We start from the raw sequence: 17,585 nt of genomic DNA, 5'->3' as shown, positions 1-17,585 counted from the left end.
TAATTCCAAGATAGTCAGAAGATCTACAGATAAATAGTTCCATGCAGCTGGTTAGAAATCACTGTGATCTGAACAGAAATTTAAGATACCCCCAAAGGGGCCAAAATGACAACTTGAAATCCTCGTGTGAGGTCCAAGATATCATAAATAATATATGGCTTATAATTTAAAAGAAATTTATAAACTACTTGCTACAGGAAAAAAATGAAGGCATAAAGGGATCATGCTCTTTTAGTGTTGGACCTTTAGCAGCTGGAGAACTGTGACATGTCTCAAAACATGGTCTTGAGACTGGCAGTATCAGCATATTTTTGAGTGCCACTACTTAGAAACTTCCAAGGACAGAACCCAGCAATGTTTTAATAGGTCCTAAAAAGATGCTGATGCGGGCTGGGGTTATGGCTCAGAGTGCTTGCCTAGCACGTGCAGGTCGCTGGGTTCGATCCTCAGCACCACATAAGAATAAAATAAAGGTATTGTGTCCAACTACAACTAAAACAAAAATATTTTTTAAAAAATGATGCTGAGGGGCTGGGGGTGTGGCTCAGTGGTAGAGCACTCGCCTAAAATGCGTGAGGCACTGAGTTTGATGCTCAGCACCGCATTAAGTATAAAGATATTGTGTACGCCTATAAGTAAAAAATAAATATTAAAAAAAATGATGTCGATGCATAATGAAGTTGGAGAATCACTGGTTTAAAACAAGCTTAGATGCCCTTGAAAAACCTGAAAGGAAGGGGTGGTTTAATGGTACAGTCTCTACGAGTCCTATGGAAATGGTAATGTTTAGAAACAGGAAAATGTTTGACCTTAATTAATCAAAAAATACAAATTAAAATAGCAATAGGATATCACTTTCAACTAACAAACTGGCACAGATCAAAATGAATAATGTACATTGTTATAGAGGGTATAAATCCAGGCGTGGTAGCAAATGCCTGTAATCCTGGCAGCTTGGGAGGCTGAGGTAGGAGGATGAAAAGTTAAAAGCCAACCTCAAGGGCTGGAGATGTGGTCCAGTGCCCCTGATTTCAATCCCCAGTACCTGCCCCGCAAAAAACAACAACAACAACAAAAAAAAAAAAAACATCAAAGCTAGCCTCAGCAACTTAGGCCCTAAACAACTTAGTGGGACCCTGTCTCAAAATAAAACGTAAAAAGGGCTGATGATGTGGCTCAGTGGTTAAGCACCCCTGGTACCAAAAAAAAAAAAAAAAAAAAAAAATCCAGGGTATTGAGGGGAATAATAAAGCATGCACTGCCAGTGGAGTTTTTACCAGGTGGAGTTTTAACCTTTCTGGTAAGACAAATCAAAAGTTTTTAAAATGTGTTTCTTTAACTAATCAAGTCTACTTCTAGGAATCTTAGTAATAATATATACAATGATGTATACATTTAAAAGCTTATGTATCATCTGTAGTTTAAAATTAAAAACTTAAATTTCAATGGCAGAGGATTTTAAGTCAAATGTGCCCGTATAATAGAACAATGTAAAAAAAAAAATCAAGCTATACAAGATTATTTTTCCAGTTTTTAAAAGGAAGATTTATTTAACAAGTTTCACTTAGTACAATACATCTAAATGGAAATCACAATACAAGGAAATATTTAAATCAAAGCCTCAGAATTTCATACAAATAACATGACCAAACTCCTAAATTATTGGTATTACAGCTCAAAATTGTCCCAGATCTTAAAAAAAAAAAGTAAAAGTGTACACTCACGTGCCTTACAGATTATTAAATCAAAAGCTAGAATTAACAAACATGCCAAATGTTTTCACTTTGAATCGTAGACACAGCTCCTATATTTGAGTTTTACAGAAAAGCATGTTTCTCAACATGCATCTGAAGTTTTCAATGTATTGTGGTATAAGAGCAACATTTAACATAAGTGAAACTGCTTTAACCTAAATATGCTTACTGCTTAGGTACACTCCTACAACATAACTAACTTGAGGAAAGCTGAAAGTTGTTTTAACAGTTATGGTCAATACTGAACTTTGTTATTACTTCCTAGATGAATGTTTCAGTGTTCAAATTTACTGAGCTTAAAGTTTGAAAACAATCTTGACTTCCACTTTACAGTAAGCATGAATTACAAGCCTGTAATGCAAAACTGTTAAACTTAACTTTTGTTGGTTTTCTTAAAAAAGAGAAAGAAAGGAAGAAAGGAAAGAAAGCTGACCAAGAGTGATCAGAATCAATTTTATTTCCCATTTACCAATCATACTGGATATACTAGACATCCCTCCCATTCTATTCAGCTCCCATAAATGCACAGCTTTTATTTCTGTAGTAGCTGTTTAATGCTTTCTCTACCTAAGCAAGGTTTGACTGATAGTCACTGGAGTTTTCCTGCAGAACTTGGTCATAACCACTCATACTGCTCTGACCACCATAACCACCTCCATAACCACCACTCAGCTGCTGGCTGGCAGGACCCCCATAACTAGACTGGTTGGATAAGCCCATCCCTCCCATCATTTGGCTACCATAAGCACCACCACTTGCCCCTGCTGTAGAATTCAAAAAGAGTTCTACATAGCTGTGATCATAAGCCCCTCCACTTGTTCCTGCAGTAGAGTTCAAAAAGAGCTCCACATATCTGTGTTGCATATTAGCTTTATCTTTTGCCATAGCTGCCACAGCATCTTCATGAGTAGCAAATTCAACATCTGCCTCACCAGTAACTCTGCCATCTGGTCCAATTTCAATGTGTACTCTCATGGGATTAAGAGGGGAGAAAAAATTGTAAATATCATTCTCGGTAGCTCTGTAAGGTAACCCCCTCATGTGTACACAATGCCCTGTGGTGCTCTGGAAACTGGACCCACCATCTCCATATCTGTGATCTGACATTCCTGAGAAACAATAATTGAGGTCTCTTCCAAATCTATCAGACCCAAAGCCATACCCATCGTTATAGCCACCATAGTCATCATAGCCTCCATACCCTCCACCATATGCCCCCCGCCTCATCCTCTCAAAACCAGCTCCTCTGCCAATGCTATTATATCCTCTGCCAGCTCCTGGCCTATCGTAAGGACCTGGTCGCTGCATAGCCATGAGCTTTCGAGGGGGGTCATAATGGGTTCGGACTTCAGCTCTGCTACTCTTAAAGATTTCAATGTACCTGTGCCCTATCCTTTCCTTGTGTTTCTTTAAGGCCTTTTCAGCTATCTCCTGTGAAGCAAACTGCACAAAAGCCTCCCCTGTGCTCCGCCCCTGAAAGTCCACCGGCAGTGTCATCCCATTTGGCACAATTTCCAACCCTGAAAAGAACTGAACAATCTCTTCCTTGCTACAGCCAAATGGGAGTCCTCTAAGCCGGACGAAGCCATCGTTGGCAGTATCAGGACTATTCGGACCTGTATGCTTCAACACCCAATCCATTTCAACACTGTTGGACTTGAATACTTCAACATATCTATGTCCCATGGTTTCTCTGTCCTTCTTCAAAGCCAATTTCACTTCATCTTCAGATTCAAGTTCAACAAATGCTTCACCACTTGGTCTGCCTTCTCTGGTGTAGATGAAACGAATACCTGATGTGCCATTTTGGATTTTACAATCAGAGAAGAAGCGCATCACTTCATCAGCTGAGCAGGACCAGGGTAGGCCCCTGACCTTCACCACGAACCCCTCCCTGCCTTCAGTGCTCAGCATCATGGTGATTCTTGGGCTCTTGGTGGCAAGCTTGGCTCAATGCAATTTCAATGTGGCTGAAAAGAAAATTAGAAGAGTACTGTCATGGAAAAACATTCACAACCTAGTAAAAGGAAAAAAGCAAACAATTAAATTACACTAGTAGCATTTAAAAAAATCCATATAAACAAAAAAGACTGCACCAAATTTTTAACTCATTCATTCAGCAATTATTTATTCAATGCCTAGTGTCAGATACCTTTAATGGTGATAATTTCTGAGTGTTAGGATTATAGAACTTTTTGTTTCAGGGTTTTTTTTCCCCTTTGGATACTCTGTATGTTCTTTCTGTGTATAAACATCATAGAAAATAAAAAGGCTTCAAAAATTAACAGAAAAAATTAGTGAAAGTGGATGACAAAAAATATGGCCATATCTGATTACATAAAAATTAAAAACTTATTAAATGAAAAGATTAAAAAACAAAACATGAGAAGATTCCTGGAAGAAATAAATTAATATCCTTATTATATAGAGAATGTATGCCAATCAATAAAATCAGGGAAATATTAAGGCCTAAGAGATAAACAGTAAAAAGACATTACTAGGAATTTACGCATCCAAACATATTTTTAGGTGCCAGGTCCAGTACTTATCTCTGGCATACAAGAATCAATAGCCCCAGAAAGAGTTTATGGTCCTACAGGGACAGTCTTCATTAAATATATAAGTGCAAATATACATTATACCTGCTATGACAGAACTCTGCAGATGTAAAGATAGTAGTATAAAGGAGGGACTAGTTGGTCAACTCTATCAGTTGGAGGCAGAATCGTTAAATGAAACAGATACCTAACCCGTAGAGATTCATAAATAATTTTTTAAAAATCTGACAGAGCATAAAATAGGAGGAGTCAAAATAAGAAAAGATGGCAAAGTGGAGATCAGATCCCAAAGGCCTGATTTGATATACAAATGCTAAGGGCCTCCTATGGGGTTTTAAACAGAGGAGTGATGTCATAAACCCTTTCAGACAGATCACCCAGGCAACAGTGTGGCACTCACACAGGAGGGGGTCTAGGTGAAACGCAGGAGATTAGTCAGAATGGTTGCTTGGATATGTTAAGAGATTCAGTAAAGGAACAGCAGTGAGAAGGGAAAAGATAATATATTTAAAAAGTAGAATCTGTACGACTTGATAACAGATTAACTATAAGAGGAATACAGTTATAAGATACAGGAGAGGAGTCTGGAAAATGTTCAAATTCCATCAATTGTCAGAAATCAAACTAAAACCAGAATTAATCACCATTTTTCACCCACCAAGATAATGGAAATTAAATAGTGACAGTTAATACTATTCAGGGGTTCACAAACCAATACACTGCTAGAGGAGTGAAAAGTAGTAACAGTATTCTGGAAAGCTATTTGGTAATATTTATCACACCTTCTGATAGTCCACTTCAGGTGACGTACCTTACAGAAATGAAATGAAATTTAGACCAATATTTGTGAAACTATATATTCTTTGAAAGGTATTAAGAAAAATAGAGGGGCTGGGGTTGTGGCTCAGTGGTAGAACACTTGCCTAGCATGTGTGAGGCAATGGGTTCCATCCCCAGCACCACATAAAAATAAAAATAAATAAAGGTATTGTGTGCATCCACAACTAAAAAACATCTTTTAAAAAAAGAAAAATAGTTATTATATAAAAAAGTTATAAAGTTATAAATATATTTAACATGAGAATAACTTATGTTATAATCTTAAATCATCCAAGATCACAGCTATTTTATAATCTCAACTATGTATAAAAAAATACTCACATACCCTTTGACTCTGCTAGGATTCCTTCCAGGAATCTGGTCAACAAAACTACTTACAAAAATGTCTGCTGTAGCACTGTAATGTAGAAAGTAACCATCAATAAAATGGCAGAATGAATTATATTGTATCCTCAAAATGGAATGCTCTGCAGCCATTTAAATAAAAAATCTATTTTCCCTGACCTAGAAAGAAATCCAAAATGCATTAAAGAATATGCATAGTATGATGCTACTTATATTAAAATATAAGCATGTATGTAAATGTGTAAAACGACCTATGAGTATGTAATATAAACTTTTTTTTGGAGGGAAATAACAACTGAAAAGTAGGAGGAATGAAATGGGACTTTCACTTTTTATACTATATAGTTCAATACAGTTTTAATTATTTAAACTCAGTGTACTGGAATTAAAAATAAAGTTAAAAATATGTATGAAGGATATGTCAAATGTTTATAGTGACTACTCTGAGGGGTAGGTTTATGGGGTTTTTTTTTCATTTTTTAAATTTTTTGTGTGCAATTTTCCACAGGGAGATTACTTTTACTTCAGAAAAAAAAGTAACAAAACAATTCAAAATATTTGATTTTCTGGGATTTGGGATGGCAAATTTTATAAAATTTTCTTAACTTTGGATGTGGATAGCTTATCTGATGTGGTCTGGGAACATTCGGCTTCTTGGAAAGAAAGTTCAAAGTGTAATAACTGCCATAAAACCACACTGAGGATTCAATTAAAACATTTACTAATTACCCATTATGTTCCTGCAACTCTAGTAAAAACAATCTTTCTACAAACCATCCTTAGGTCTCAGTGACAGAACATCTGTGGGATAAGGAATCCTCCTAAAGCACTCTGCAGCTTAACAGCCCTTCTGTAGTGGCTGGAGGTCCCGCTTGCTCACAACTCCTGGAAAGGCCACCGGAACACTTGCCTGAAGTGGAACTAGGACTCCATTCGCGAGTTAATATTTTTGTGTATTTATGTGTGTTATATACATACTTAAAAAAACTTTATGACATAAGGTTGAGTAGTCACGAATTACGTTTATGTTTAAAATTTATGAAGTATACTGTTATTTTTCAAATGATAAAAATTCAACATGTAATTACTGTTATAAGCAGAAAGATTAACGTTATTCAAACACTCAAGTAAATTTATTGGGCGTCTCAGGCACGCAGCATTTGCCTAGATATGACTCTACTGACTTAATTCACTTGAGGCCTCTACCGACACACAATTAAACAGTAGACTGAGTGCCTAAATGGATGGACCAGCACTCAGACCACTGGTCTCAATATCTGTTTGTCCTAATTCAGGACCATAGTTTTCAAACCTTTTTCGCCTTACGGTTCCTCTTGGGGGGTTCCCTGAGACTGGCCCAGACAAACAGATGTACAAAAACATACACACAGTCACAAACGTCCACCATTTCCCCACCAGGCGCAGAGAAGGCGGCTTCCCGGCACTGAGATGAGGGGGTGGGGGAAGGGGGAGCGGGGGGAGGGGAAAACAGAGATCGAAAAGGCGGAGGCGGCTCCCGGACCTCGCTTTGGTCTTCAACATCACCATCCCCGAATCCCCAGTTCCCACCCACACACCAACCTCTAACGATACCGGGTAATTTTCCTTCCTTCTTCCCTCAAACGGCTATAGCGAGACGGTAGACGACGACCAGAACTACTTCTGCTCACGTAAGCGTTTGGTCACGTGAGCGCCTACGTCATGTGAGATCTCGGTCACGTGAGCAACTCTCGGGCTAAACTCGGGATCACTAAGGTGCCGCACTTCCTTCTGGTATAGAAATAGGGCGGGCCAATATCAAGAAATAAAGAGTGTGATTGGTTAGCTGTGCGTCTTACGTGATTGATTATTGGTCGGCCTCTGGAAATAACCGTCTAGTTGCCTGAGAAACAATAACGTCATTATTTAACAACACATCCGTGATTGGTCCGCCCCTCAGGTTAAACTTAAAAGCCCAGGTTACCCCAGAAATCTGTATCGCCTAATCACGGTGACAATGAAGCTGAAGAGCTGGGATCAGTGGCTGGGCTATGTGCTTGGGCTTCACTTCCCGACCCTAGTACTCTGGGGCGACTTTGGGGCCATGGCACTGGACAATGGCTTGGCGAGAACACCTACTATGGGCTGGCTGCATTGGGAGCGTTTCATGTGCAGTGTTGACTGCCAGGAAGAGCCGGATTCATGCATCAGGTATCAACATTATTGGGTGCCCACTTCCCTTCACTTTTCTGTACGTTTGTCTGGATGTGTTTGGGGAAAATGGAGGGACTCAATGTGAACATTTGAACCAGAGGGAGAGCTCCCCTACTATTGTTTGCTTTTTTTTTTTTTTTTTTAATCCCGAGCAAACTACCCTAAACTTTCTCTGTGACTCTTCCTTGTATAGAAGCCCAACCAGCAGCACCTGCTTCACTCCCTCTCATTTTCTCCCTGTCAGGTAACCCAGCTGGGGACTTTCTTCATTTACCGTATGGTTATATTCAGACCCTTCTGGTGATGTTCTTCTCTGTCTGCCTGGCGCTAGCCTTCAGCTAGCTCTAAGCACAACTGGAGTGGGTTGGAAGACTGGGAAACTAAGATTCTTGCCATTTCTTCTCCTTTGGGGGGCACGGGTTCCTTGGCTGTAACTGGAGAGTTAAAAAGACCATGGGGTCTCTGAAATCCACATCAGCCATCGCACTTGAGTGTGACATCAGACTGGAAAGTTGACCTGGTGGAACTTTGTACATCAAAGGTGAGAATTGAGGCTGGGTTAGACGAGTATTTAACCCATCTGACCTTCATCGTCCTTGTCCTTGTAAATTGGAATAACATTTCTTACCTCAAGGAGTTGACTCAGAGCTATCAGTTAAGTTCCTGTCTCATATAGGTGAGCTTTCAGTGAAATAAACCCATTTAAAGTATATAACACACTGCCTGACCCCTCAAATGAGCAAATGGCAAAAATGGATATTAAGTCTGCAAATATGAGTATGTGTATTTTTCTGGAAAGGGAGTCTTTACATTTCTTAATATTCTCAAAGGGATTTGTGGTCTAGAAAAGGTTAGTTGAAAAATCACTGATATTGTTACCCATGATGCAGATGCTCCTCTAAAGGCAGTAGTTTCTACATCCATAAGTTATTCCTGTAAACGTATTTACAAATAAAGTCAGGATATTGGTAAGACATCACAAATAACTGGCCCTTTAAGTTTAAGTCCTTTAAAAAAAAAGTTCCTGTTCATAGCAACTCAGTTCTTCAAATGTTGCACATCATCTGATTCTTTCCTAATTTTTTTCTTTAGAACACTAATTATTGGGTCCAAATGTTAGGTAGATTGTTTAACCATGAACAGAGGAATATGGAAAGGATCTGCAATAAAGAGCAGTAACTTCCAGGGAGAATGTCAGATAACATCAAAAAGAGAGTCTTTGAGTCACAGAACTGGAGATAACAGGAAACCTTATCTATAAAGACAAGTATGGGGGTAATGGGGACTGGTATGTCAAACCTTACCCAGTCCTAGTTAATTATAACCCCTTAAGGTAACTATTATTTCAAAACCTTGGGTCTTCATGACCCTTCCCTTGTGGGAACCACAGGGCCCATAGGAAGGGTAATAAGTCTCTTAGGAGATTATGCAAGGAGTTTGCTGAAGGCTGTTCAAAGAGTAAAAACCATTCTAGCATTCTAGAGGTGTGCAAAAAATGGGATAATAACAAAGAAATCCAAATTAAAAAAAACACCTTAGACTCTTTAAAAGATGACCATGAACTGTGCATCCTTATCTCACCCACTCTCTAATAATTAAACTCCTACCTATTCCTCTGAGCAAGTGGCTGGAAATTCTTCTTGCGAGGGTGTAAGAAATGATTGCTACAGAGCTAGACACAGTGGCACACACCTGTAATCCCAGTGGCTTGGGAGGCTAAGGCAGGAGGATCACAAGTTCAAAGCCAACCTCAGCAAAAGCAAGGCACTAAGCAACTCAGTGAGATCCTGTCTCTTAATAAAATACCAAAAAAAAAAAAAAGAAGAAGAAGAAGAAATTAGTGCTGTAGGTTCCAGTAGTCCCCTCAGCTTCACTGGTCTCTGCAACACAAAGTTATGCTAATTCTGATAATTGTCACACTGTCCTTCCCAAAGATTTTACAAAAATGTACATCCCCAACAACAGTGTGTAAGAATGCCTGTTTCCCTCCACCCTGGCCAACACTATGTTTTTTATTCTTTTGAAACTTTCCAATCTGGTAGGTGTTTTTATTTGCACTTCTTTCTTTCTCCCTCCCCCTCCCCCTCTCCCTCCCCCTCCCCCTCTCCCCCTCTCCCCCTCTCCCCCCCCTCTCTTTTTGTCAAAGATGCTGGGTATTGAATCCAGGGGCTTCACACATGCTTGGCTAGGCAAATGCTTTACCACAAAGCATACCCCTCAGCCTCTATTATTTATATTTCTTTGATTACTAACAAAAGCCAAATATTTTTTATATGTTAAATTGACTCTTTGCATAGCTATTTCTTTCATGGATTGATCCTTTGTGTCAGTCCCCTATTCAGTGGTTTTTTTTTTTTGTCTGGGTTTTTGTTGTTCTGATCAAGCATATGTTGGGAATACAGGTATTCCTGTTAGGTGTTGGGTTTTATATTTATATAATCAGGCACATCATTTCTTTATGATTTCTGGCTTTGGGGTCTGGAAACCAAGAAATCTTAGACATGGTTAAGATAAAAGCAAAGACAGTTTTATTTAGGTGCAGAATAGATTTATAAATCAGGAGCACAGACTCAGTTAGATAGAACCAACATTACACAAAGGAGAAGGTGAGCTTGTGTTTTTGGGGGGGTTGTTGTTTATTTTTTGTTTTTATTTTTATTTTTTGGTACTAGGGATTTAATCTAGGGGCATTTAACCACTGAGCTATATCTACACCCTTTTTTTTTTTTTAAATTTTGAGACAGCTTCTCACTATATTGCTTAGGACCTTGTTAAGTTGCTGACGCAGGCCTCAAACTTGTGATCCTCCTGTCGGCCTCCTGAGTTGTTGGGATTACAGGCATGTGCCATCCCACCTGACTGAACTTGGGGTTTTACAATAAATGGGTAGTGCATTTCACCATACTTTTAGGGGGAAATAAAAGTTCCATCGTATCAGATGACTGGATCTCCTGAACTTTCTCTTAAATTTCCTTTATTGGGGAGAGAGTGTACCAGGGATTGAACTCAGGGGCACTCAACCCCTGAGCCACATCCCCAGCCCTATTTTGTATTTTATTTAGAGACAGGTCTCACTGAGGTTGCTTAGCACATCACTTTTGCTGAAGCTGGATTTGAATTTGCCATCCTCCTGCCTCAGACTCTCAAGCTGCTGGAATTACAGGCATGCACTTCCATCTTTAAGCTGATGGGCACAAGAAATACAACTTGAAAGTTAAGGCAATTGGCAGAACTGGGGGGAAATAATATTTTCCACAATTTGTACAGTACTTGTATAGCATGTGAATAAGTATTTCCAAAGTTGTGGTCAACTCTTCAGACTATACTAGAAGCATTATACCACTTCACATCAGTCATTGCCAATTTCATTTAGTGGCCTCCTTTCCCTTTGGGAACTATTCAGAAAGTTACTATTTTCTTTTACAACTACTCAGGCCTCTTCCACTGAGGAAAGCAGGCAAAGTGCATGCTGTGTGTCTCCTAGAGAAGATTGCATCTTTTATTTACCACCCTTGGCTTTATTTTCACAGTGAATTCCTGGCTTAAATGTAATCAGCCAAGAAACCCTCCCTATGTGTTCCCAGTTATTCCTCATTACTTGCAAGGAAAGTCAAGCCCAGAGGAAAGGAAAAAAAAATTCAACATTGCCAGCCAAGCCATAAAAGTGTGCATTCTAGTTTGTTATATACTGAGAAACCATAGATGTGCTTCAATCCCTTTCAAACCTGCAGGAAACAAACAAACAAAAAGGTATAACTTTAAAGAATGCTAATTGGATGTTTAAAAGGGAGGAATGGAAAAAAAGGATGGATAGCCTCAAAAGCTAACCACCTCTGAACAGAAGGGAAGGGTGCTGAGCATAGAAAAGGCAACACTGAGGCCTGCAGAAAATCACACTTGCGGATTGCATTGGAATTCAAGCCAACCAGCCAGGATTAAAGCAAATCTTAATTCTCCCTTGGGGCCAATATCCAGACCCCCACTGAAGAAGAATGATAAAAGGTACTGACTAAAGGGCAAAAGACTACATTAAAAAAAAAAAAAACCCAGAAGCTTCCAAAATCTATCCCCATTCATTTGGCACAATGTTCACTACCACAATTTCAACTAGACTAACATGGGAAGAGGTTAGAAAATATACAAATGCAATCAGGAGAAAAATATAGGGAGAGAGTATTTTCGCTATAGCATTGTTCATTTCAGTCCACTTCAAGCATCCCCATCACTATGGCTGGAAAAGATATCTGGATGGAGAAAAAAAAATTTGGAGGTGAAGGAGCAAGGGATGCTTTCAAACAATATTTTAGAGAACTTTCATGGTCTGTCAGACAAAGGAGGGCTGTGTGGTTTTAAGTCACAAGTCCCTCTTTTGCCCTTTTCAAATATCTTTACAAGCCCAACTTGCAGAATGTTGTCTATTAGCTGCTCTCCAGCCACAAAATACCTGGACAAAAAGGCCATTGGGTCTAGTTGCGGCCTTCTAGGAACCAGGTTTCTTTGGTGGCCGCAGCAGCAGCAGCTCTCACATTCCCGTTTTAACTTTTTGGAGGTTTTTTGTTGTTGTTTTATTTTTTTTTTCTGTGGTGTTGGGTATGGAACCCAGAGCCTTGCCCATGCTAGGTACAGGCTCTACTGTGCTACTACCCTAGCTCCTTGTTTTGAGTTTTTAGGGTGGAAGAGCTTTTGAAAGGACGATTCATTTTACCTTGTATTAGTTGTAATTACATCCACACTTACTAGACTTAAAAAATTTCGTGAGTGCCCAAATTTCATCTAATGAATTGTAATGATTATTGGAATTCCTCTTTCAGTGAGCAGCTCTTTATGCAGATGGCAGAGCTCATGGTCTCAGATGGCTGGAAGGATGCAGGTTATGAGTATGTCTGCATTGATGACTGTTGGATGGCTCCCCAAAGAAATTCATTAGGCCAACTTCAGGCTGACCCTCAGCGCTTTCCTGGAGGGATCCGCAGACTAGCTAATTATGTGAGTTTATAAATGATTTTTTTCATTTGGAGTATGTAAGCACTTAGTCATAGAAGCTTGTTGAGAAACAGTCCTCATGCCACTTTGGAAGTTGAATGGCTGCTGTTATCTGAATTGTAAGACTTATCAGGTGCAATTTTCATCCCATCAGCAGATACATATTTTGCAATAGCTCATGAGGCCCATCTTGGAGAAGTTCTTCTTTTACTGAAACCACTGAAATCTCTAGGAGGAAAAAGGAACTTGGTTCTTGTCATATATATGCATATATTTCCATATAAGCTTTAGGCTGCTATTACAATTGTATTACAAACCAGAATTTTAGAAGACACAAATGTTCTGGATATTATTAAAGAGAAATACAGCCCAACACTAGCTAAAGATGACAGATTTTATTTAGTAATATTGCAGAAGGGGAAAGAGCCAAGTTCAAATCCAAAAGCAACAAAGATAAGTGAAGATTCATACCAGTAAGCAAATTGAGGATTGAGATGGTCAGTAGATGGAAAACTACTAAAAGATGTCAAAGGTGAGGGGATGACTTAGCAGGATTCTTGCTAAAACTGGGACATTAGAACACAGTTGAGGCTTGTCCTTGGAAAGGTACATTTTAGGATTCCAACAGGAATATTCTAGTGGCTGACAGCTTTCTCCTCAGTTCTGTTCTGTAAGTCACATGTATGATTTGAACTTGTCTCAGAAGAATTGGGGGATTTGTTCTTTGCCTTGCAACAAATTCATCTGGAAAATTGGGGGGGGGTAGTAGTGAGGGAAAAAACTCTCCAATATCTGATGAAGCACACTTGTCTGTTCCCTCAGTCTAAAGTGGTAATTTTTTTTTCTAGACTTCTTGATTGCCCTACTATTGTGGTGACTCTTTCTTCTCATTTCAGGTCCACAGCAAAGGACTGAAGCTAGGGATTTATGCGGATGTTGGAAATAAAACTTGTGCAGGCTACCCTGGGAGTTTCGGATACTATGACATTGATGCTCAGACCTTTGCTGAGTGGGGAGTAGATCTGCTAAAATTTGATGGTTGTCACTGTGACAGTATAAAGCATTTGGCAGATGGTATGTTTTATTCAAGGGATTTAGCCATGAGCAAAGGGAAGAACTTTGAGGCCAAGGTAGCTGAGCATTCAAAGAACTAATTTTCAGATTTTATTTATTTAATATTTATATTTTTAGTTGTAGTTGGACACAATACCTTTAGTTTATTGATTTATACGTGGTGCTGAGAATCGAACCCAGAGCCCCTCGCGTGCCAGACAAGCGCTTTACCACTGAGCCACAAGCCCTGCCCCCAGATTGAAATATTCAGTTACAGCATAATTATTCTCAACTCCCACCTCTTCTCTTTCAGTTTGTTCATTCATTCATTCATTTATGTTTGTGGGTCCATGCATGCCTAATTGTAGTTAATATTGTGCACTTTTAACTCAAAAGGGTTCTAACAGTTCATTATAATTAGTAGTTGTAACTCTTCTCTTCATAACATCATTTAGAAAAGAATCCAGGATGTCACACAGAGAAAGAAACATCATTCTTGCCTTTCCTAAATATACACACCATCTCTGCACTACCTCCTCAGAACAGCAGTCTGGGAGATACTATGCACAATTTTAGCACAGAGCAACTATCTGTTCCTGCTGCTGGTTTAAAATATAAACATGAACCCCCCAGAAAGCCTCTTAAAATATACAGACCCAGCTGGAAATTCCCTTTCCCTTATTTTACCCATTGTTTTCTCATACAGGTTATAAGTACATGTCCTTGGCCCTGAACAGAACTGGCAGAAGCATTGTATACTCCTGTGAGTGGCCTCTTTATATGTGGCCCTTTCATAAGGTGAGCTAGTGAGCCCAGAATCCAATTTTCAGAACTTGAGAATGAAGGATACAAGTTTCCCTCAAAGCCCATCCACTTTCACCATCCTCACTACTGTAATTATAGTCTAATGTACCACCACCTAGGAAGTTGTCTTTGATTCTTCCCTTTATGTCACCATTCATGTCCTGTTCATCAACACTCCTGCCAGTTCTTTCTCCAAAATATGTCTTCAGTCAGCCCATCTCTTTCCCTCCTCTGCTTCCACTCTGGCCTCCCAAGGCACTCTCATTTTTCACTCAGACTTCTCTGACAGCCTGATCCACTTCCAGCCCTCTTCCCACCTCCATCAATTTTCCAAGCAGCACCAACATTATCTTGTTAAAATGGCATCTTTATCAGTTCCCTACTTAAAATCCTTACCTGGCTTCCCATTGCACTTGGAATAAAATCAGTTTCCATTGATCTGGCCCTTAGCTGCCTCTCCAAACTCCAAGGAATGATAGCTCTTTATTTTTTACTGTTTTTCTTCCTACCCCTCAAACACTACTAATATTTTTACACTTGCTTGTTGTTTTATTCTAGAAGACATCTTCCCCTAAGATTTTTAAAGCGTAGACTCCTTAACATTCAAGTCTCAGACCAGATGCCACATACTGAAGACAGTTCTTCTCTAATCACTTTAAAATAGCCCTCTTTCCATTATCACATTAACCTGTTTATTTGTAAAAGCTTAGCACTATTAACTTATTGTATGTCTCCCACTAGAATGTAAATTCCATAAGGGCAGGGAACTTGTCTTACTTTATCACTGTTATTGATAGCATATGGTAAGTATTGAATAGTTATGGAATAAATTCCTATTATTTTCTTGAAAGCCCCCCAAAATAGTCTCACCTTTTCTTCACCTTGCACCTCAGATCTTCCACCTGTCTACAGACTTTAATTAATTCCATTAACAAATTATATGCTTAGGACTCAAATTTTATGTTTGATGCAGTACTATGTAGTTTGCAACTTATTTTTACTTGGTAAGAGTATATTAGTTAATTCTGATTATAAAAATAATGTTAATTTTACAAAAGTTTGGAAGTAAATACTCTTCCATAAGGCCAATGCTTAGATAGCATTTGGTAAATTTCCAGCATAAACAGTATTCAAGTAATTTTAATCCCTTATTAAAGAAGTATTGCCTACTTCTGAAGCATACTTCTTATAATCTTGAGACTTCTTCATGGGGACCTTCAATCTGTAAACTAAAGATTACAAGAAATTGGGCTGTTTCCATCGCACAAGGAAACTGAACAGAACCATTTTACCTGTTTTCACAGCCTAATTACACAAAAATCCGACAGTACTGCAATCACTGGAGAAATTTTGCTGATGTTTATGATTCTTGGGAAAGTGTGAAGAGTATCTTGGACTGGACATCTTCTAACCAAGAGAAAATTGTTAATTTTGCTGGACCAGGGGGTTGGAATGACCCAGATATGGTAAGGACTTGTCTTCCTTGTTCAAGACCAATAGTAGGCCTGTTTCCTGTTTGACATCCAAGGAAAATGGAGGTAAAGTTCCTGGGAGGAGGCTAGCTATATTTAGAGTAGGATGCTTTAGAAAGTAGCTTTACTCTGTGGTTAATCAAGGTAATTCTATAAATGTTTGGCCTTCTCTCATTTTTGTCCCAGTTAGTGATTGGCAACTTTGGCCTCAGCTGGGATCAGCAAGTAACTCAGATGGCCCTCTGGGCTATCATGGCAGCTCCTTTACTCATGTCTAATGACCTCCGACACATAAGCCCTCAAGCCAAAACTCTACTTCAGGATAAAGATGTGATTGCCATCAACCAAGACCCCTTGGGCAAGCAGGGGTACCGCCTTAGAAAGGTAATGTTTGTTCTGTGGGAGAAAATAGTCCAGGAACTTATTCTCCTTCTTTCTGTGGTTACAGATCAGCTGAAATTTAAGGTAAGTGTGTTAAGGTGGTCTTTTTATTCCCAAGGATCATTCGTTGTGGGCCAAAATCTGTTATATGAAGATATGACTGATCTTTCTTGAGAACACTGGTTTTTCCTTAATCTTTATGCCATAATCCATAATAAGGCTTTTTGCTAGAATCATTACTTTCCAAAGTAATCCAGAGGAGTACTCCACCACTAAGTTACATCCTAAGACCTTTGAGACTGGGTCTTGCTAAGTTGCCTTAACTGGCCTAGAAATTGTGATCCACCTGCCTCAGCCTCCCAAGTAGCTGGGATTACCAGGCATGCAACACTGCAATTGGCATGTGCTTGAAAGTTCTGAGAGTATGACTGAATGCCAAAGTAAAAAAGTAGCTCATTGCTAGTTATCAAGCAATCACTCCTATCTTTTCTTTTTAGGAAAACAACATTGAGGTATGGGAACGACCGCTCTCAAACTTAGCCTGGGCTGTAGCTATGACAAACCTACAGGAAATTGGTGGACCTCGTTCTTACATCATCTCAATTGCTTCCCTGGGTAAAGGAGTGGCCTGTAATCCTGGTTGCTTTATCACACAGCTCCTCCCTATGAAAATGGAGCTTGGGTTCCATGAATGGACTTCAAGCTTAAAAACTCGTATAAATCCCACAGGCACAGTTTTGTTTCGGCTAGAAGCAAAAAGAAGACTGCATCAAAAAGCTTAAATGTACTTTAAGCTGTATACTTTCTCCAAAGTGACTAGCCCACTTCTCTATTTTTTTCCTCCATTTCCACTTTAAAAAGCTCTGTTTCCTTGAATAAAATTTCTCAAAGTTGGAAGTTTAAAAGAGCTACTTCAAAAGTTATTCTAAAGAGAACTGTTTGGAGAAGGGCTTTTGAAACTAATGCACTAAGAAATAACAGCCATAATTCATTGGATACTTCTGTGCCAGATTCTAATAAATGCTTTCAAGGTGCTGATTTATTTTAACCCTCCGTCCTGAAGTAGGCAGTTATTCACTGTACTACAGAACCTGGACTTAAACCCCAGCTGTTAATAACTACTGCCAAAAAAGGTACTTGGATGGTTCTACTTATAATTTCAGTGCAAATGGAAAATAAAATCTGCCATCTCAGTGACACAA

The 17,585-nt window shown here is 39.1% G+C and overlaps 2 protein-coding genes across 3 annotated transcripts; one reads left to right on the top strand and one right to left on the bottom strand.

The window, feature by feature from the left end:
* Positions 1 to 1,518: 1,518 nt before the first annotated feature.
* Positions 1,519 to 7,248, bottom strand: Hnrnph2 (heterogeneous nuclear ribonucleoprotein H2). 2 transcript variants are annotated; one of them, XM_005340692.5, is made up of 2 exons: positions 7,091 to 7,248; positions 1,519 to 3,724 (listed from the first exon to the last, which is right to left on the bottom strand). In XM_005340692.5, the coding sequence occupies exon 2, from the start codon at positions 3,669 to 3,671 to the stop codon at positions 2,322 to 2,324; it is 1,350 nt and encodes a 449-aa protein (XP_005340749.1). In that variant the 5' UTR covers positions 3,672 to 3,724; positions 7,091 to 7,248; the 3' UTR covers positions 1,519 to 2,321. The 2 variants fall into 2 exon arrangements, with proteins under 2 accessions (XP_005340749.1, XP_005340748.1); XM_005340691.5 differs by having other exon boundaries at positions 7,079 to 7,238.
* A 159-nt stretch (positions 7,249 to 7,407) lies between these two features.
* Gla (galactosidase alpha) lies at positions 7,408 to 17,585 on the top strand. Its single transcript, XM_005340690.3, has 7 exons — positions 7,408 to 7,687; positions 12,502 to 12,676; positions 13,570 to 13,747; positions 14,433 to 14,524; positions 15,835 to 15,996; positions 16,189 to 16,386; positions 16,881 to 17,585. Exons 1-7 carry the CDS (start codon positions 7,494 to 7,496, stop codon positions 17,163 to 17,165), a joined length of 1,284 nt encoding a protein of 427 aa, XP_005340747.1. The 5' UTR covers positions 7,408 to 7,493; the 3' UTR covers positions 17,166 to 17,585.

Source organism: Ictidomys tridecemlineatus, chromosome X, assembly GCF_052094955.1.
Source record: "Ictidomys tridecemlineatus isolate mIctTri1 chromosome X, mIctTri1.hap1, whole genome shotgun sequence".
Taxonomy (NCBI): domain Eukaryota; kingdom Metazoa; phylum Chordata; class Mammalia; order Rodentia; family Sciuridae; genus Ictidomys; species Ictidomys tridecemlineatus.
The sequence above is the reverse complement of the archived record's forward strand: the minus strand, read 5'-3'. Positions and strand labels throughout refer to the sequence as shown.